The 20,271-nt window shown below is 32.8% G+C and overlaps 3 protein-coding genes across 8 annotated transcripts; all 3 read left to right on the top strand.

Annotated features, from left to right (window-relative positions):
• The first annotated feature begins 378 nt into the window (after positions 1-378).
• Positions 379-6,903, top strand: LOC123199459 (geranylgeranyl transferase type-2 subunit beta 1-like). Of its 2 annotated transcripts, none has more exons than XM_044614472.1 (10): positions 379-471; positions 2,972-3,025; positions 3,140-3,290; positions 3,526-3,642; positions 3,971-4,037; positions 4,116-4,264; positions 5,328-5,461; positions 5,539-5,637; positions 5,802-5,877; positions 6,582-6,903. In XM_044614472.1, the coding sequence occupies exons 2-10, from the start codon at positions 2,972-2,974 to the stop codon at positions 6,674-6,676; spliced, it is 942 nt and encodes a 313-aa protein (XP_044470407.1). In that variant the 5' UTR covers positions 379-471; the 3' UTR covers positions 6,677-6,903. The 2 variants fall into 2 exon arrangements, with proteins under 2 accessions (XP_044470407.1, XP_044470406.1); XM_044614471.1 differs by lacking the exon at positions 379-471 and adding an exon at positions 2,357-2,702.
• A 4,001-nt stretch (positions 6,904-10,904) lies between these two features.
• On the top strand, positions 10,905-13,486 carry LOC123199682 (glucan endo-1,3-beta-glucosidase 8-like). The gene is made up of 2 exons (XM_044614720.1): positions 10,905-11,270; positions 12,235-13,486. The coding sequence occupies exons 1-2, from the start codon at positions 10,936-10,938 to the stop codon at positions 13,334-13,336; spliced, it is 1,437 nt and encodes a 478-aa protein (XP_044470655.1). The 5' UTR covers positions 10,905-10,935; the 3' UTR covers positions 13,337-13,486.
• Positions 13,487-14,924: 1,438 nt separating this feature from the next.
• Positions 14,925-20,241, top strand: LOC123198703 (S-adenosylmethionine carrier 1, chloroplastic/mitochondrial). 5 transcript variants are annotated; one of them, XM_044613452.1, is made up of 13 exons: positions 14,925-15,027; positions 15,176-15,237; positions 16,151-16,258; positions 16,700-16,782; positions 17,201-17,277; positions 17,599-17,689; positions 18,121-18,174; positions 18,274-18,369; positions 18,522-18,611; positions 18,812-18,863; positions 19,394-19,455; positions 19,531-19,611; positions 19,870-20,241. In XM_044613452.1, exons 2-13 carry the CDS (start codon positions 15,183-15,185, stop codon positions 19,993-19,995), a joined length of 975 nt encoding a protein of 324 aa, XP_044469387.1. In that variant the 5' UTR covers positions 14,925-15,027; positions 15,176-15,182; the 3' UTR covers positions 19,996-20,241. The 5 variants fall into 5 exon arrangements, with proteins under 5 accessions (XP_044469387.1, XP_044469386.1, XP_044469390.1 ...); XM_044613451.1 differs by having other exon boundaries at positions 15,136-15,237; XM_044613455.1 differs by having other exon boundaries at positions 14,976-15,027; positions 15,136-15,237; positions 19,935-20,241.
• The last annotated feature ends 30 nt before the right edge of the window (positions 20,242-20,271 follow it).

The following is a 20,271-nucleotide window of genomic DNA, read 5'->3' as shown; positions in this document are numbered from 1 at the left end:
TGTTCCCCACATGTTTAAAATTGGTTAATAACTTTATCACCCCTTAGGTTTTGGAAACAAATTTAAAAGTTGACTTTAGGGTACAGTTTTTTAGGATATAAATGGAATATTTCATAGTTTGAGGGGTGATTGGTCATCAAAATTTGAGGTGTAAATAAACATTTCAAAGTTTGAGGGTGTAAATATAGCTTTTAAAACCAAAGGGTTTAAAAGGATCAATTTTTTTATTTAAATAAAAATTTTTAAATAATGATTTTATATTTTATTTTGACTATAAAAATTAATGGACGGGTGAATATTTAGATTTTTAAAAGTTAATTAGGGTTTTTTTCAAATTTTACTATATCTTGGGTGAGAATAAGTCTTTTTTGGCCTAAATAAAAGGAGCGAAATTACTTTCTCTCACTCGAAACGAAATCTGGGGTTTCATCTTTTCACTCTAAACGCAGTCTCCTTGTCCCTATTTGTGAGGTACGCCGCTCTTCCTTTCTTGATCTATAGTTTCTTCTTTGTGATTTGTATGGCTGCTTCATCAATTACAAGCTTCCTTCAGTATGATAAAACCTTTTGATTCGGTATACGTTCTGAGTTTTACGTTGTTATTTTTAATTGTGCGCCTTCTATTGAGCATGATTAATTTGGTGTATGATAATCATGTTAAGCATGAGAAAAGACCATACTATCCCTATATCCCTAAATACAAACTCCAGATTGGTGGCTAGAGGCTAAAGAGTAGATGTATAAAATTACGTGAGATTGGAAATAAATTGAAAAAAGAAATGAAAAGTTTTGTAATATTCTTAATTCCGTAAAGTAGCTATAAGACCAAATATTAAAATCTAATATGATAAGTTTAATAACAAAATTTGTACCAAAAGTTTGACGGAAGTAGATTATTTTATCAAATTTTAAAATATTGTGGATAATTTATAATTAATTTAAACTTAATGTCTAAACTGCAGTTTCTGAAACTTTAGAAGTGGTATACCATTTTAAAAATATAAACACATAATTTGTAAAAGATAATTTTTAAATCTAGATCCATGAACAACAAATCTCCATTGCCATTGTTGAGTCCACATCCATTGGAATCCACTTTTTTTCGACGTTTCGCTGTTGAATTCCTTAATTGTATCCATTAGAATTTGTTCAACGTCAATTTCAGGTCTTCGTCAGTCATAAATTTTTTTCGAATCTGCTTGGATCATACCATTTTTCATTTTGACATTTAATTTTGATTAATTTATGCAACGCAGCTGAACTAAGGAAGAAATAAAATTCGTGGTAGACTTTGTTTGTTGAATGGACACTTTTAGAGTTCTCAAACTGGAGTAACAAGCATATAAAACTTCTTTTCTATAGTTCAATTATGGATGATTCTTAAGTGTGTTTTATTATGCAATTGTTAATATTTGGGTTTTAAAAATCGAATCGGATGATAAATTGTTTTGATATCTGGTTTTGATCAAATTGGTCAAGCTATTTTAACTGATTGATTGGACCGCATTTTTTATTTTATATAAGAATCTGAATATTTTATAATATATAATAATAAAATATGTTTACACTAGTTTACAAATTTACAAATTCCAAATGTGGAGTTCACTTATTAATTTACAAAATAAAAATTATAGACATGCATAAAATATATATATATTCAGATTACATAAAATTACAATTTTTTAATAATTAAATCAACAAAGTATTAAGTTTTAACTTTGATTTCATTTCTAAGTTAATATGTGTTTAAAATTATACCTACAGGGTTTGAAAAATAAAAAATCTCATTTATCCATTAAAAATATCAATTAAAGTTAAGGATAGAACGGTCATTAAACAAAAAACTAAAGTTTTATTACTTTTATTCTCTTTAGTTTGAAAATATCACAAATTTGCCCAACTGAAGTTTAAAAAATCAAAATTTCCTTCCTAGGGCTTGTCGTTGTCTTCCTCTGAGATTTCCAATCGTTGTTTTCATTCAAGACAAAGACATTTTGACGAAGATAATTTCATTTTTGTAGAAAGAAATAGATTTCGCCAATGATTGAGGTGTGATTAGTAAGGATATTTAAGTTGGGAGGGAAAGCTTACGCTGCTAGAGACAACAAAGTCGCCTTCTCTGATGATGGCTTGCAAATCCTAGAGGAAAATTTTGATTTTTTAAGCTTTAGGTGGGGGAAACGTAGTTTTCAAACTTAAAGGGGTAAAAAAAAATATAGATTTTTTAAATTTTTTATTAAATGATAATTTTATCCCTAACTATAATTGAGATTTTTAATAAATGGGTGAAACTTTCGACTTTTTAAATCTCACATGTGTGACTTTGTGAGAACACCAAAGTTTAGGTGGAAAATAGTCCCTTTGGCCCGCTAAATATTTGCCAAATGGCTTCAAATCTGACTGATTGGTTAAGAGCCGTTGGATCACCAAAATAATGAAAGCAAACAACAATTAAAGGGGCCAAGCAGGTCGAATAGGCGAAGGGATTTAGCCATTGAATATAGAGGCTTATTAGATGCTCCATCAGCAACGCCGCCAATCCTTTCACAAGAAGGGCACAAGTTGAGTGTCCCCGCCGGTTATTGCACCAGTTTCAAAACTTTGAGATCTGAAAGCTCTTTCTGCAAGAAGAGCCGAAGTTGAAGAAGAAGCAAACGCGTGAGAAGAACGTCGGCAGTGCAGAAGAAAGGGCTGGAGAAGAGGTGTTTTTGGTTTTATTTTTCAATTTATAATTTTTTATTATAGAGGACTGGATCAGGTTGAACCGTATTGGACCGCGAACTAGAAACAAACTGCAGGTCCAACCGCGGTCCAGTCCGAAAATATGTATTAAACGAGTGTTTTTAGCTTTAGAATCCGTTTGAGCTACCGGTTCACGGTCCGTCCGGTCGGAACAGCTGTCTGGTCCGGTTCTGTAAACCGCGGTTAATATGTTTAGCTAACTTTGTCACTTCATTTTACTGAATCACAGATGGGGGAGCTGGCCGTTGATGAACATGTAAAATACATAATATCAGTTGAAAAGGTGTCTTTTTTCTTTGGCTCCTCTCATAAATTTACACATTTTTATGTCATTATAAGATATGCATTTCAGGTTGTTTACTAAAGTCTTCTGGTTATGTTTATATTGTTTGCTCAGAAAAAGGATAGTTTTGAATCCGTGGTGATGGAGCATCTGAGATTGAATGGAGCATATTGGGGATTGACAACTCTGGCTCTTTTAGGAAAGCTTGACGCTGTAGATAAAGAAGAAGTTATTTCATGGATGATGAAGTGTCAACATGAGTCTGGTTGTTAGAGAAGCTTATTTTTAGCTATTCTGTTATTTCTTTTATGCAATCATGAGAACTCTGTAAATTTCTGCATAAATGCTCTTGTTATTAGGTTGGACCTTTAACATAGAAATAGTATAAAATAATTGATGCTTATCATTTGATAGTTTAAGAGTTGTGAATCCATTCCATACAACGCCAGGTGATAATCATAGTAGTGATGAATGGATGATAGAGATCTTTTGCTATGCAGGTGGCTTTGCTGGTAATATCGGACATGATCCACATATACTGTATACCCTTAGTGCTGTGCAAGTTTTGGCTCTCTTTGATAAGCTAGATGTTCTTGATGTTGATAAGGTGTCAAATTGTATCCTCATTCATATGGCAATTTGTTCATAGGATTACCACTCTTAATTACCAAGTTATTTAATCATGCAATCTACAACTCTTTTTTCAAGATATGCAGTAGATCATTTGACTAACATAAATATTTGTGAGTCTTGATTGTTACAATTATCATTATTGTTATGTTTTTGTTTACTCAAATACAGAGAAGTAAACAGGTCAACAAATTGGCTGTCTTAGGTCCTAAAGAAAATTCATTTTAGAAAAAGAAAAAACAAATTTCTCAATGGGAAGAAGTTATGGAACATTATAACTCTAGGAAAATAGTGTTCACTTAACCTTCAAGTCAGATATTGCTGGGCTGCAAAACGAGGATGGATCCTTTTCAGGGGACATGTGGGGCGAAGTGGATACACGGTATATTTTGCCAGATTTTTTGTTAAATCTGCATTGGTGCTTTTCTGATATGATCTCTTCTACCAAATTCCTTTTTAGGTTCTCTTATATTGCCATATGCTGTCTCTCAATACTAAAGCGGTTGGATAAAATCAATGTGGATAAGGCTGTGAACTACATAGTGAGTTGCAAAAATCTGGATGGTGGATTTGGATGCACTCCTGGTGGGGAATCTCATGCTGGGCAAAGTATGTTGTGTATATACCATTGCATTATTGTACAAATTTTATATCTGAATTGCTCTTCACGTGTGTGAATTCTATATTTACCCACTGTGCCTTTTGATATTCTGTATAGGATAGAATTCCATATTATTGACATGTTGATTCTAACAATGATGATTTGTTGAATTTCTCTTAATTACTTTGAATTTGTGTACTCTCTGCCTCCTACTTATGTTTGAAGTTAAAGGAAGTGTCATTTTCACATAGATGTATTGCACAGTGTCCATTTTTGAAAATTGCTTGATTCTGTTTTTTTTTTCCGGAAGTTTGCATACTTGTGAATTTCTGTTGTTGAGTTTTTACTGCTATAATTACTAGGGAGAAACCGAAAATGATACAAAAAAGGACACAGGGATTACAATAAGAATGTGATGGTGTAACTTCTGTCTGGGACAAGAAAATCTAAATTGTAGTTTAGCTGCTAAATATTTCTCCTTGTACAGTAGCATAAATCAGTCAATTGACAAGGGCCACTAACCAAAATTTATGTTATGAGTACCCTAATATTTCTTATCAAACTTTTTACCCTTGTAGGTTGCAAAGCAAGACCCCTATTTTGATTACTTGTCGTAATTCTATCAGTTACTTTAAATGGCTTGAAGCAGGAAATATAATTGCTTAGGGAAAGTGAACAGCATATTTGGTGAAATAAAATTCAGATTTAGCATCCATCCCTGCTTTTAATGTCTTCACCATATTCTTTTATACATGAATTTCATGTGTTGTAGTTATAAGATACCATCAAAATCATCCCTGCTACTTTTTTTTTGCCTTCATCCAAGATGAATTTGGTAGAAATATGTGTGCCTATTAACTTCTAACCAAAGGATACTTCAAATGGAACATCCAAGTATAATTTTGTAGATTTTATGTTAACATAAATGTGTGGTCAGTATTGTCTAAGACATGAACATGGTTCTTGTTTGTTCATGTTTTCTCAAGCCAGTGAATGGGTGGATTAATCATTGGCTCTATGTTAAATTAGACTCAAATATAGTACAATGTTTATTTGTTGATGTGGGTGCAGTCTTTTGTTGTGTGGGTGCTCTTGCTCTTGTTGGGGCTCTGCATCATGTCGACAAGGACCTTCTTGGGTGGTGGTTATGTGAACGACAAGTCAAATCTGGTGGTCTAAATGGGCGCCCTGAGAAACTTCCCGATGTGGGTATTTTCTCCCAAACTCCCAAACCAACTTTTGTGTGGGAATATGCTCACCATCATCTTATTGAATTGGTTAGGTTTGCTACTCATGGTGGGTACTTTCTAGCTCTATCATGATCAACAGAGCCCATTGGATCAACAAGGAGAAGCTTGTTAAGTACATCTTAGATTGTCAGGTTAGTTTTAGCTTGATCGATTGCTGCGTTATTCTTCAAAATAATCTCCAGAGCATTCTGCACCACCAATTATATCACCTTATGCTTCTGGATTTCAGTTCCCAAAATTGTGTCCAAAATTTCAAGACTTTCTCTGATGTACTCTGAAATTTTTAAATTTGCAGGACACCGAAAATGGAGGTATTTCTGATAGACCTGATGATGCCGTTGATGTCTTCCACACCTATTTTGGAGTGGCAGGTATCTAATTGCTTTGATTCTGTTTATTTGACTAAAGCATACGACTTTGTTATTTTTCCCCTGGCATAATGTTCAATCAAATCCTCTTTTAGTTTTTTTTTTTTTTTTAATCTGGTAAAACTCTTTTCTGATTCCTTACTAGTCTGTGAATTTCGTTGCCCATCCATTCCTTTAGCATCTTACCTTTTACTTCCCAACTTCTTTCATTTGTTGAATTTTCTCTCCAGCAATTGCCTCTTCAGCACTTCTGACAAGATTCTTCCGAAAATACATCTTATAAATCTAACAAGATTCTTCCGTAATTTTTATTCTGTACTACTGTCACCTAACCTCTGATTTTTAACTATTTGCTTCTTTTATTTATTTATTTATTTTCTGAGATGGATTGGACATTCTCTGTTCCTGTGCTGCACTTAAGCTTTAAATTATTGTTAGTTTCAAGGGTAGAGTTAGACTTACCCACCTGGCAACCTTCTTGAGCATCTCCATCTCGACCATGATCCAAAAGGATGGAAAGGACCTAGGAGGGTAACTGGGTGGGTACAGTTGTAATGTCTGGATTTGAAACATTCCACATAATCAGAATATACTGTTTCAATGATTGTATATCAGATTTTCCCAGCATGAGCTTTCAGCATGATTATTTACCTTTCATAAATGTCATTTACCAGTTCTAAACTTTTTGTTCTTTACCGTCGATGCAGGACTTTCACTTCTTGAATATCCTGGAGTGAAAGCAATTGATCCGGCTTATGCTTTGCCTGTCGATGTTGTAAATAGGATTTTCTTAGCGAAGTAACAGGTTTGTTTGGTTTCAGAAAATGCAATGTTGCTGGGGGTTGGGTTGAGATTGGGGCAATCTTAACCCCTTTACGGTAGTGTTACCCAATGTTTTTGGCTACTAACAATTCAGTACTTAATTATTGGAAGTCTTAAAAAGTATAGTTAAACTATTACTATATGAAAGATTGGACATGAGAAAGAAAAGCAGTAATCAAAAGCCATACCTACATGTATAGATTGTTACATTGTGCTCCTTGGGGATGTATTCAATTTAAGTTGCCCGAGTTCAAATTTAAGTGCAAAACGAACTAGTTAAGTTTAAATTAAGAATTAGATTCGTTTTCATAAGTCAAGTTTAAATTGATTCGAATATTTGAGTTTGAATTGGATTAGATAAAATATAAAGGTAATTTATTAATATTAAAAAAATTATGAACATAATTATGTATGAAAATTAACCTTATCTTCTTCCTTTCTCCTTAAACTTAAAATGCTAATCTTCAAACAAATATATGAATATTGATATAAACAAAAGCTTAACCAAAACCAAAATACAAAATTGTGGGAGCTACAAAAATTCTTTGTTCGCTGATCAAGTTTTGTATGAATATTGTTAAAGCCCCATTATTTTGGTTCAATTTAGATTAATGTATCTTAATGGTTAAGATCGCTTCTAAGTATGGTGTTTTCAAAGTGCCTTTAGGATTGGATTTGATTTAATTTGTTCATGCTTGAATTCTAGTTTAAATTAAATGAGTTGAGTTTGAACCAAAAATTTGTTTGAATTTACTTCGAATCAAATACAACCCTAAGTGTGTTATGTATGTTGTATAAATTTCAACCAATAATTTAAAAATGTGTTATTTTGTAAGGTAAAAAAATAGGTTGTCAACCTTCCCTATACATATAACAAGATTTTGTTGAACTAATGCAATAGCAAGATTTTGTTGAACAATTCTAAAAAGCAAGATTTCATTGAACATAGGGTTAAATTCGAATCAAGTTTGTTTGAGTTCGAATTGAGTCTAAAATGAGCTTGATTAAACGAGCTCGAGCTTGAAAGTTTAATATTTTCGGATTTAGGTTTTAGGGGTGTTTAGTTCGTAAAGGTCATGAGCTTGAAATTTTTGATATGAATCAATTAAAATCACGTTGTTTTGATTAATACATGTTTAAAATAAAGTTTTTTTTAATATTGAACCAAGTTCAAAACTTGATTCGAGCTTAACTCTTCTCAAATAAACTGAGAGTCAAGCTTGAACACCTTTGAAGTGAGTTCAAGTTTGACTCTATTAAAGCAAAAACACCTCGCCACTTTGATTGAAGTATAACCATTACCATTGATCCAATGATGAGGAAGATGATGAGAGTGATGCTAAAGGCTACTGATAATGACAAGACCAAGAGAAGTTGAAGATGATGAGGGCTTGATCAAAGCACAATGTTGAGGGAGTTTGTGAAAATGGCATATTTGGATTAGAGTGCATTTAACAGGTTTTGAGTATAGATAACAAGAAAGTAACTAGTGGAAAAACGATAAGAGGTACGCTAATGTTGATGATAAGATAATAGCCAACAAAGAGAAAACAAGAGGTTGAGTTGTGAGGTTAGAATTATAAGGTGACTTACCAAGGTAATGAAAGTGGTAGCTTAGTGGTAAGCCAAAAAAGAGCTCGACTTAAGCAAGTTCAAGCTTGAAAGTTTAATATTTTTGGGTTCAAGTTTTAGGGGTGTTTAGCTTGTAAAAGTCACAAGCTTGAAAATTTTAATACGAATAAATTAAAACCGTGTTTTAGCTAATACGCATTTAAAATGATATCATTTTTGTATTAAATCAAACTCAACTCTTCTCAAAGAAGCTGAGAGTCGAGTTCAAACACCTTTGAAGTGAGCTCAAGCTTGACTCCATTGAAGCAAGAACACCTTGCCAATTCAATTAATGTCTAACCATTACCATTGATCCGATGATGAGGACGATGATGAGAGTGATGCTAGAGGCTACTGAGAATGACAAGACCAAGAGTAACTTGAAGGTGATGAGGGTTTGATCAAACCACAATGTCGAATGAGTTTGTGAATATAGCACATTTGGATCGGAGTGCATTTAATAGGTTTTGAGTGTAGATGACAAGAAAGTACTGAGGGAAAAAAGATAAAGGGTCATGGCTACACCTGTATACTAATGTTGATGATGAGATAATAGCCAATAAAAAGAAAATAAGAGGATGACTTGTGAGGTTAGAAGTATAAGGTGACTTGCCAAGGTAATAAAAGTGGCAACTTAGTGGTGAGCTTGAAATGAGCTCGACTTAAGCAAGCTCAAACTCGAGCTTGAGAGTTTAATATTTTTAGGTTCGAGTTTTAAAAGTGTTTAGCTCGTAAAGGTTACGAACTTGAAAATTTTGATACGAATCAACTAAAACCACATTGCTTTGACTAATATGCATTTAAAATGACGCCATTTTAGTATTAAATTAAACTCAAAGCTTGAGTTGAGCTTGACTCTTCTCAAACAAGTTGAGAGTAGAGTTTAAACACCTTTAAAGTGAGCTCAAACTTGACTCCACTAAGGCAAGAACACCTCGCCACTTTGATTAAAGTCTAACAATTACCATTGATCCAATGATGAGCCAACAATGAGGACAATGACGAGAGTGATGCCAAAGGCTATTGAGAATGACAAGATCAAGAGAAGTTGGAGATGATAAGGGCTTGATCAAACCACAATGTCAAAAGAGTTTGTGAAAATGGCACATTTAGATTGGAGTGCATTTAACGGGTTTTGAGTGTAGATGATAAGAGAGTAATTAGTGGAAAAAAGATAAGAGGTCATGGCTATGCCCGTACGCTAGTGTGAATGATGAGATAATAGCCAACAAAGAGAAAGTAAGAGGATGACTTGTATGGTTAGAAGTATATAGTGATTTGTCAAGGTAATGAAAGTGGCAACTTAGTGGTGAGCCTAACATGAGCTCGACTTAAGTGAGCTTGAGCTTAAGCTTGAGAGTTTAATATTTTCGAGTTCAAGTTTTATGGGTGTTCAGCTCGTGAAGGTCGTACGCTTGAAAATTTTGATACGAATTATCCAAAACCATGTTGTTTTGACTAATATACATTTAAAATGACATCGTTTTAGTATCGAATCGAGTTTAAACTTAATTCAAGATCGACTCTTCTCAAACAAGCCAAGAGTCAAGCTTGAACACCTTTGAAGTGAGCTCAAGCTTGACTCTATCGAAGTAAGCTCAAACTCAAAAGTGCAGCTCGAATCTAACCGTAATTGAACAAATGTAAGAATTGTGTTGTATAGTTTATTGTTTCTTAAAATTTTCCATGTACAAAATTATGTGTGTAATTTATTTTCTCTTTTTTTCATCCAAATTTGATGTGTATCTAGTTTTGAGTATTTAATTAAGTATTTAGATGATATATTATCATGCGATTAAATTAATTTGAATTAAAAATAAAGAAACACATAATTAGATGATGACACATTATCTGATAACTCAACTAAGTATTCAAAATTGATTGCACAAAGCAATGTTCAATTTATATTATTTGTATGTATAGTTTGTTACTTAAAAAAAGAAAAAGTAATCTATTATATAAAAATGAGTGAATATTGTAATTGGTACAAACAAGATGATGTATCATTCCAAATCATCTAATAATATGATAACACATCAATTTTACGGTTAGATTTAATCTTAGTCAAGTTCACAATCGGTTTGAACTTAACTCGAATCGATAATATCTAGTTTGAGTTTGAACTTATTCAAATTATTATATAGTGTTACTAAAAGTTTATTGACCGAATGAACAATATTATTAATATAATAAACAATATCATTGGAGAAGTGAACAAGTTAAACTCAGTGTAAGTTGTCAAACTAGAAACCTAACTAAAGTTGTTTATATTTGAGAGCGCAGCCCATTAGTGTATGGAGCATTATTTATACATATATATACACATATATACTCCACCTAAAATAGTCTTCAAACGTGATTAGTTACAACTAAAATAATTCAATATTGAAAACCTAAATTTAGAAAAATCAAGTTTCAATTGACAACAATACATGAACCAAATTCACAGCAGAAACTTTCCATGAAAAGAAAAATCCCCTAAACTCCCGCATCACCTTGCATGCATTTTCCTTCATGCAAAGCAAAACCCTATACGTGAAGGAGCCATAGCTAACCACAAACAAAGAATCTCAAATTTTCTCAAGCATCAAGTCAAGTCTTGCCTTTGCAAGACCAGTTGGCTCAGCAATGGCTCGAACCACGCTCTTCCTCTTGGTCTTCTCTGCGATTCTTGTGGTCTCCGTTGACGGCGCAACCGTGGATGTTGGGATGAACTGGGGCAACATCGCCTCTCACCCGTTGCCGCCGCCCATTGTGGTGCAAATGTTAAAGGATAACGGTCTTAAAAGGGTGAAGATCTTCGATGCCGATGGCTACACCGTCAAAGCCCTGGCCAATACTGGGATCGAAGTCATGCTTGCCATTCCTAATGGAGAGCTTTTAAATATGGCTGAGGATTATGAACTTGCAAAGGATTGGGTCGAAGACAATGTCACTCAATATATAGACACCGTCAAAATCAAGTTAGTAATAGAAACTCTTCTTTCTTTCTTTCTTTCTCTCTATCTCTCTCTATATATTTAAATATGTGTATGTCAATGTTTTTGAAACCTACCTGCAAAGGGTGCTTCGAAGGTAGAGAGTTTGAGTTTAAATCCTCTAATAATATACTAAAATAAGACAATTTTTTATTAACTTAGTTCAATCATTGTGAGATTGAGCATTAAACCTATAGTTTTACTTGTTTGGTGTGGTTAGTTTGATCCTAAAAAGGTAATTTAATTTGGGTGAGATTTCTTTTTACAAAAAAATGTTTTTTAAAACCATATCAAATGGGTTGGTTCAATTGATTTACAAAACCGGTCTACAGTTTACTCTGATTTATATATAAATATTAACAAATTAAAAATTTGGTTATACTTGCTAAAACTTATTAAACCAAAAAAATCAGGTTTGTATAATACTACACAATTTTTATCTTGTATAAAAACTTAAGGGTTAAAATTTGTAAAATTTTAATTTCATTAACAATAAAATTTGTATTTGATTTTTCTTTATTTATGTAATATAATGCTAATTATTTGATTTATATATATATATTTGGCTTTTTCTTAGTTTTTTATTTTATTAATTGAAATTTATATCTAAAAAAGAAAATGTATTGAGTTGTTATTAATACTTGTTTCTCACATCACTTATGTTTTAAAAATGTGATAAATAATTAATAAATTTGGAAATAGGTAAAACCAACCGATCGAGCTACAATGAGATAAATTATTCGAATTTAACTTATTCAGAGTTACTTCTCATAAATTTTTTATATCACTTGTGTTTAAAAAATATGATATATATTTAATAAATTTGAAAATAAGTTAAATTAGTTGGTTAAATTGTAAACCAATGAGATAAACTATTCGAAGACACATTCAGATTTAAAAAAATTTGTTTACGCATGTGTCTAACTTGCTTGTATGAATTTTGATGTAGATATGTAGCAGTTGGAAATGAGCCCTTCTTGAAATCATACAACAATACCTTCGTGAAACCCACTTTGCCTGCACTGAAAAATGTTCAGAGAGCTTTGAACGAGGCTGGCTATGGCAAGACAATCAAAGCATCTGTGCCTCTAAACGGTGACGTTTATGAATCGAAATCAAACTTGCCATCCGATGGCGTTTTTCGCAAGGATGTAAGGGACATCATGCAGCAACTGGTGAAGTTTCTGCGTGACAACGATGCGCCTTTCATCGTCAACATCTACCCTTTCCTCAGTCTCTACGAAAACCCCGATTTCCCCACCGAGTTCGCCTTCTTCGGCAACGGCAAAACCGTCAGAGACAAAGACCATAGCTATAATAACGTCCTCGATGCAAACTACGACACCTTGCTTTGGGCTTTGAAGAAAGCCGGAGTGCCGGATTTGAAAATCATCATTGGCGAAATCGGCTGGCCGACGGACGGAAATTCGTTTGCCACCAGCAAGAACGCGGAGAGATTTTACGACGGTTTGTTTAAGAAGCTGGGGACGGGCAAAGGCAGCCCGATGCGGCCGAATACAAAATTCGACATTTATCTTTTCGGTCTGCTTGATGAGGACGCGAAGAGCATTGCGCCGGGGGATTTCGAACGACACTGGGGGATTTTCCGATTCGACGGGCAGCCGAAGTTTCCGATAGATTTCACTGGACAGGGGCAAAACAAGATGCCAGTGGGGGCAAAGAATGTCAAGTATTTGGAAAAAAAGTGGTGCGTTTTTGACAAGGGCGTTAAAGACTTTTCACTTGTGCCTCCTCAAATGGAGATAGCGTGTGGATACGGCGACTGCACCAGCATCGGCAAAGGCGGATCTTGCGACGGCCAGAGTAATATAACGAAGATCTCGCATGCGTTTAATATGTTCTATCAGATTAAAAATCAAGAAGAGGATGCTTGTGATTTCGAAGGATTAGCTTTGGTGGTGAAGAAGAATCCGAGCACCGGGACTTGTTTTTTCCCGATTCAGATCGAGAGCGGTGGTTTTAGGGTGGTTGTCGGGTCATTTGCTACCATTTTCGCCGGAGTTTTGCACGCTTTCTTAACATTATTCTGATCACCATTATCACCCTTGATAACAGAACTCGAATAAGATCACTCAAAGATTTAAAAAAAAAAAATTGAAATATTTATTTTTTTATCGATTTTGTAAATAAAATAATATCCGAATTATCGAAAATTGTAGTCTCTAGTGATCTTGCTGTAACAGTTAATCTTTGTCTTTGTCTTTCAAAGGAAATTTGTTTTCAATTCTAAGAATTATTAGAAGCCAATGCTATATTTCCCATCTAAGTTTTAACAGTATTTTAAAAATCTAAATACTTATCTATACGTTAATTACTGTTAAGATTAAAAATAAAATTGTTATTTTACTAATATAAAATTTAATCTCATTTTTCTTTTAAATTTTAAAAATTCATATTTCACCCTCGCAATCCCTAAAGTTTTCTCCTCTTTCTCCCCAATCTCTAAGGTTTTTTCTTTTTTCAACAATGATGGTCATCACCTTTAACTCGATTATCTCTCTCTTCAACAGATAATATCGACAAAGACAAAGTTATCTCGTCCCTTTATCAATAGAGACAAAAGAGGGCGTAGATTCTTCGTCTCCATATTTCACATATTTTACTTGAAATTATATACATTATTAAAAAGGTTTTAATTTTCAGCTTCATTATAATTAAGTTTTAACTAGTGATGTTACACGATCAAACTTTTTTTTAACAAAGTTTTCGAGACTTACACTAGAAAAGCATTTAGTCATTGAATAATGGGCAATTAGTTATATGAAAAACAGTTAGACATGCCCAATACATACATGATGCTTTAGAATGTAAGAATAAGTCTATCTATCCAATAACAATGTTAAGAGTAACTCTTGACAATTTAATTTGTTTGTATGATCTTTCGTTATGTCAATTCAGTCTTGTATTATTTAGGGATCATATTATTTGTCTTAGTTATAATTCATATCGTTACTTCGCTAGATTTTATTTAGAAAAATTAATGACATAATAATGCACCGAATTGTAAGTTGAATCATTTTAAATATTCTACTTTGTCAAATTACTTGCACATACTAATTCTATGTACCTTTATTTGGTACAAGTTTCAATATTATCCATTGATTATTACAATCACGAAGTTACCCTTAAACTTATTAATTATAATTATTAGTATTTTATCATATAAAATATATATTTTATAATATAGTATGATACAGATAAAAAATGATATGTTTTATAAGATATATCAAATTAATATAATATAGTAAACATATTATTTGATATGATATGATACATATTATTGATACAAATTAATAATCTATAAGAAAAAATGATAATGTAGTAAAAATATATACGAAAATTTTTAAAATTTTAGGAATGTTTGTTATATTTTTTAAATTAATGATATATTAATATAATTTTTTATTATTTTAATTTTTAAAATATATATCATACTATACGATATATGATACTAAAAATTAAGTTTTTAATATACGATACGATACGTGCTTTAACTGCTATGTTATTGATAATCGTATTGTACTAAATAAAGACAAGTCAAAAACGTAATAAACTAACAGAAGAGGGTGTTCACAGTCGTTTCTGAACTTTTTATAGGGTCAAAAATTTTAAAACTATAGGGGTGTTAGTGAAATTAACCGAAACAAAGCCCAACACTCTTTCATCGTTTTCTTCCATCGAGATTTCCAACTTCGCTTCTCCCAACGGCACTCTCCCCCAGGTTCGCTCCTCCTCTCTCCAGTTAGCTTCATTTTCTCCACTTCGCCTCTATTTTTCTTCTTCTTCAATTTATTGTTATTTTAATTTTTTATTAAAAAATTAATTTCAGGCGACTTTGAGTAATATAATTCCATTTCAATCTGTTATAGGACCTGGATGGGTCCTTTAACGCTGGCTGTTGATTCGAAAGACAGTTCTGCAGCTTCTCCAGGTACTTTAAAAAGCGTCGCTGCAGCTTATTTCGTTTTCGCTTTAAATTTCTTCATAATGATTATCCATTGATTTAGATTTTAGAAAATTTGGTTAAAATTTAAGTGACTTTTCAGTAAACAGTTTGTGATCAAAGCCAAAAAGAAAATAACTAATTATATGTTTTTATTCTGGATACTGTTTTTGGAATGTTATATGGAAAATAATTTTTTAGTTTTTTTTTAAATTAATATTATTCTGGTTTATAATTTAAGTTTAATTTTTTTTAATTATTGAATAATAAATTTTGAGAAAACACAGTTTTGGCTTGGTTAAGTGTTTTCATAAACAGTTTGTGATAAAATCGAAATAAAATTGTTTTCTATGTTGTTGTATGCTTTTGATTCTGAAATTTGTTTTTGAGTATTATATAAAATCATTTTTGTATAAAAATTAACTTTGATTTTACTGGAAGTGTTTTCAAAATGATAATATGTATATGTTTTTTATTCTGAAAATAGTTTTTGAATAAAATATCAAAAGCATTTTTGGATATAAAAAATGTTGAGATACAACTTTGAATATGATTTTTGAATTGTAAAATTAAGTAGGTTGTTATTTATTTATTTTTTTGTTAATCTTGGATTAGTTCTAAATATAAGTACTTTTTTCATGTAGAATCTAGAAAAATAACAAATATGTGGAAACTCTGAAAAATATGTGACTTTTGAAGTTTTTTATATTAATTATTATTTAAAAAAGGAAGAGTTCATCTACAGTTCCTTGAAGAGGTCGGTAGACTTGTTAAGGGTTACTTAATTATGATTTTAACTATGAATTTGTACTATGTGCAATAATTGTTTTATTTTGTGGGGGAAGCTTTTTTTCTTTGTACAATGTTGTTTGAGCTTTGAACAGGTGACACATTTTTGCAGATGTATCAAACAAGAAGATGAAAGAGTTGCAGCTGAAAACAAGGAAGTCATTTGCATCAGTTAGCATGGAAAAGCAGAAACCCTTTGATTTCTTTCGTACTTTATTTGGCATGTGCAGTTTACTTTAAGTTTCTTGTGGTGAAAGATGGAATAATCCTATTGCATTTTCTTTTTGTGTTCAATTTGTTAATTTTTAAGCAGGGTGCAAGTGACAATAACCCTAAACAAAATCTAGTCTGTGTTCGATTATTCATTGCGTTTAAAATCTTCAAACAATTTATTCATGTCACTTAGCTCTTAATCATGTGGAATTCTCATTTTTGGACACTCGCTTATTCATGAGTGATTTTTGTTCACAAAATGTTTAGGGCAAGTTCTTATAAAGTCTGTGACTGCTTTGTTCTTTGAAATGATTGAAAACACAGATGTAGTGGTTCAGTTTTTGTTCATGACATATAGTTCTAAATTGGTTAATGTCAATGCTGCTCATTTAGCAAATCTTATCATGTAGTTTTCATGCATACTTATTGGTCAGGCAAAATTTTGCAGAGGGAGTTATAGCAGGAGGTACAGCTGGTGTTGTTGTTGAAACTGCTTTATATCCTATTGATACCATAAAGACAAGGCTGCAGGTATGTTAACCATGCTGTTATATGTTTAATTGTTTCTTGGCTAGAGTTAGGAATTAGGACTTGTCACATATCAGTAGTCAGGAAGATTATCTATCATTGATATTAGTGCTTCATTACTCATTATCATGCTCGTCTGCTTCTTTAGGAGTGCCTTTTTGTCCGTTGCTATATAAATGACTAGTACTTTCTGTTTTCTAATGTTAAGGAATTGCAATTGAAATCTGTTTCTATATATATGAAGGTCACTAAACAAAATGGTTCCTCTTCCCAGTTGACTCCTGTCTTTTCATGGGGTTTAGATAGAAATTCATTTAAGTTGTATATGTAAAGTAGATGAAGGTGACTCTAATAGTTCCCCGTTATCCCATAACTTAGTAATTATTCTGGGCTTATAACTTTTTTACATATATTTTTATAGGCTGCTCAAGGTGGAGTGAAAATAAATTTGAAGGGCCTTTATTCTGGTTTGACTGGAAACCTTGCTGGGGTCTTACCGTAAGTACTTAAGAACTGCATATCTTCCATGTTTTTACAGGAAAATGCATCTAGTTGTTTCTATACCTGTTAAGGATCTTATTATATCTCCTTTATTTTGCTAAAAACACGGAAGTTGGCTCTGAAACTTTCAAAAATTAGAGAGCAAATCATTTGCTTTAGCCCTCTTTGTCAGATTTTTTCCCTTTAATTTATCTATTATCTGAAGTTGTGTTGTTTGTTCATCTGTTATTATGGAATATGTATTGATGTACCGATATAAGCTCTTATACTGATTTTGTGCAGTGATATGAGTGTAATTCTTTCATACTTTGTTTACAGTGCTTCTGCCTTATTTGTTGGTGTGTATGAACCAACAAAACAGAAGTTGTTGAGGATGTTTCCTGAAAATCTTAGTGCTGTTGCTCATCTGGTAATTCTGTCTTTGCTATCACATAATACTGATGGTTGCTCTGAAATAAGCATATCAATTTGAAAGTTATAATTTTAAAGGTTTGCCAATATTTTTCCTTCGAGCATGTTTAAATTTGTTTTGCTGGTTGAAGTCCCATGGAAATCATAGATATTCAAGCTTTCCTGTCTCCCTCCAACACACTTTCTCATTGGATGAAACTATTATATTATACTTGACTTTAAGCTCTGCAGTTTGATGTATCTTCATCTTTTGTTATATCAGCCTCCCAGAAATTCCTTTAAACATCCCACCCATCATTCTGAATGGCTTGGCCCAGTGATCACCTTGAATTTGTTTGGTTGCCTAAATTTAACTCAACAGTTCAAGTCTGTGTAATTTTCTTTCTAGATTATTCTTTTCTTGCAATAAGTTTTTTAAATATTATACAGACAGCAGGTGCAATTGGAGGGGTTGCTGCTTCTCTCATCCGTGTGCCAACAGAGGTAGATTTTTCTACCTATGCATTTTTCATTTCAGGAACCGCTTTACTAGGTGTATTTCTTTTGTGTTTGGGTTAATTTTTACCTTTTAACAATTAACAGGTTGTTAAGCAAAGGATGCAGACTGGGCAGTTTGTTTCAGCTCCAGATGCTGTCCATCTAATTGTTTCTAAGGAAGGATTTAAGGGTCTATATGCGGTATGAGATTGAAATATTTCTGTTGACCTAAGGTTCATTCTTTATTTTTTTCTTTGTTCTGTGGTTTTAATTCCTGACTTGCAGGCATATAGGTCCTGCATTTTGTTAATTATTTGGGGTATCTAAATTAAACGACATCTTTGAAATCTCAGGGATATGGATCCTTTCTATTGCGGGATCTGCCCTTTGATGCAATTCAATTCTGCATGTATGAGCAGCTTTGGTTGGGTTATAAGGCAGCAGTAAGCTCCTCACCATGCATTTTTTCATGTTATTTTGCATTTGATGGTTATATTTTGTGATGCGACCAAACAACTTAAATTAATCTCAAGAGTGCTTATGATTTTATAAACAAGTTCTTTTGATCTGAAGATGAGCACAACCAAACAGACTACTAAGTTTTGTTCAATTGCGAAGTTTGACAGTTTCTTCCTTTTTGCAGGCATGCAGAGAGTTGAATGATCCTGAGAAAGCTGTCATTGGTGCTTTTGCTGGTAATGACTTATTCATACTCTTCAATCTGGAGCATGTAATGTCTTTTCACAAGATACAACTTCACATTTTTAACTATCAAATCCATCATTTGCCTACATTAATAGAATGCAAGAATCGAAGAGAAACATTTTAATTACCAAACTGGGCCTTGACCTGTCAAAGGCCTGGTTCAGGTTCTCCCAGTCCAACCAGTTGGACCGGTGGTCAGACCTTAAAAACAATAATCTTCAAATAAATAATATTTGTGACATTTCATAAATGAAATTAGTGATCTAATTTGTTACCCAAAGTTAGCAAATGTTAGGATTCAGGAGTCCTAGCATTTGCAAAAATTTTGCAAAATGCATTTTGATGTCATGCTAACAATCAGTATGGCCTTGAACTGGTGGTTAAACTACGAACAGATGTACAATGGCTAAAGCCATTAGACTGCTCGACTGGACCAAACAGGCATGCAGGTCTCAGCTGGACCGCTTTAACATGGACAATGAAGTTTTATCTTAATATGTTTTAAATTTCTCTTTTATAGGGGCATTGACTGGAGCTATTACAACTCCCCTCGATGTGATTAAAACAAGATTAATGATTCAGGTAAACAATAATTTCTTTTTTCTTTATAAATTATACTCTGCTGGTTCACCATACCATCTATATTTTCCATTGTAGGGATCTGCAAACCAGTATAAAGGCATCTTTGATTGTGTTCAAACTATTGTTGGAGAAGAAGGACCTCCTGCTCTTCTGAAGGTATGCATTCCACCCCCCCAAAAAAAAAAAATCTAGTTGACATGATTGAAAATACCCTAACAAGGGCAGAATTATAATATAAAATGCAGTTACAGGAATTCGAATTCATAAGATTTGTTATACAAATGATATAATAAGACTCTTTCCTAAGTTCCAATTTTAGATGTTATCCTTGATTCAAAACTGCTCAATCACATTATTATTGGTATATAAATTGATTGATAATACTGAGAGAGCTACATTTCCTCTTCACTGTAGGGCATTGGACTGAGGATACTGTGGATGGGCATCGGAGGTTCAATCTTCTTTGGTGTCCTGGAAAGCACAAAGCAAGCGCTTGCTCAGAGGCGTCCATCACCTCCTGATCAATCAAAGCAAGATTAAATGAATGTTCCTGATCGAATTCACAAAGCATTATTATTATTATTATTATACACCAATATAGCATCCAAAACTGTATATCATTCTTGCTTCCCTGACGCCGGTAGCTTTGCAAAATCCAGTGGTGAAATCTGCATTTGATAAAATAAGTTTGCATTACCTTGTAGACGAAAAAGATGAGATAGATATACCTTTTGAATTAGGAATTACCAACATTTTTATTTTTCAAGGCTTTTATTTTTCTTTTTTTTTTTTTGTTCTGTCAAAGATGGTTATTTT

The sequence above is a fragment of the Mangifera indica genome, chromosome 16 (genome assembly GCF_011075055.1).
Source record: "Mangifera indica cultivar Alphonso chromosome 16, CATAS_Mindica_2.1, whole genome shotgun sequence".
In the NCBI taxonomy this organism is placed as follows: Eukaryota; Viridiplantae; Streptophyta; class Magnoliopsida; order Sapindales; family Anacardiaceae; genus Mangifera; species Mangifera indica.
The sequence above is the reverse complement of the archived record's forward strand: the minus strand, read 5'-3'. Positions and strand labels throughout refer to the sequence as shown.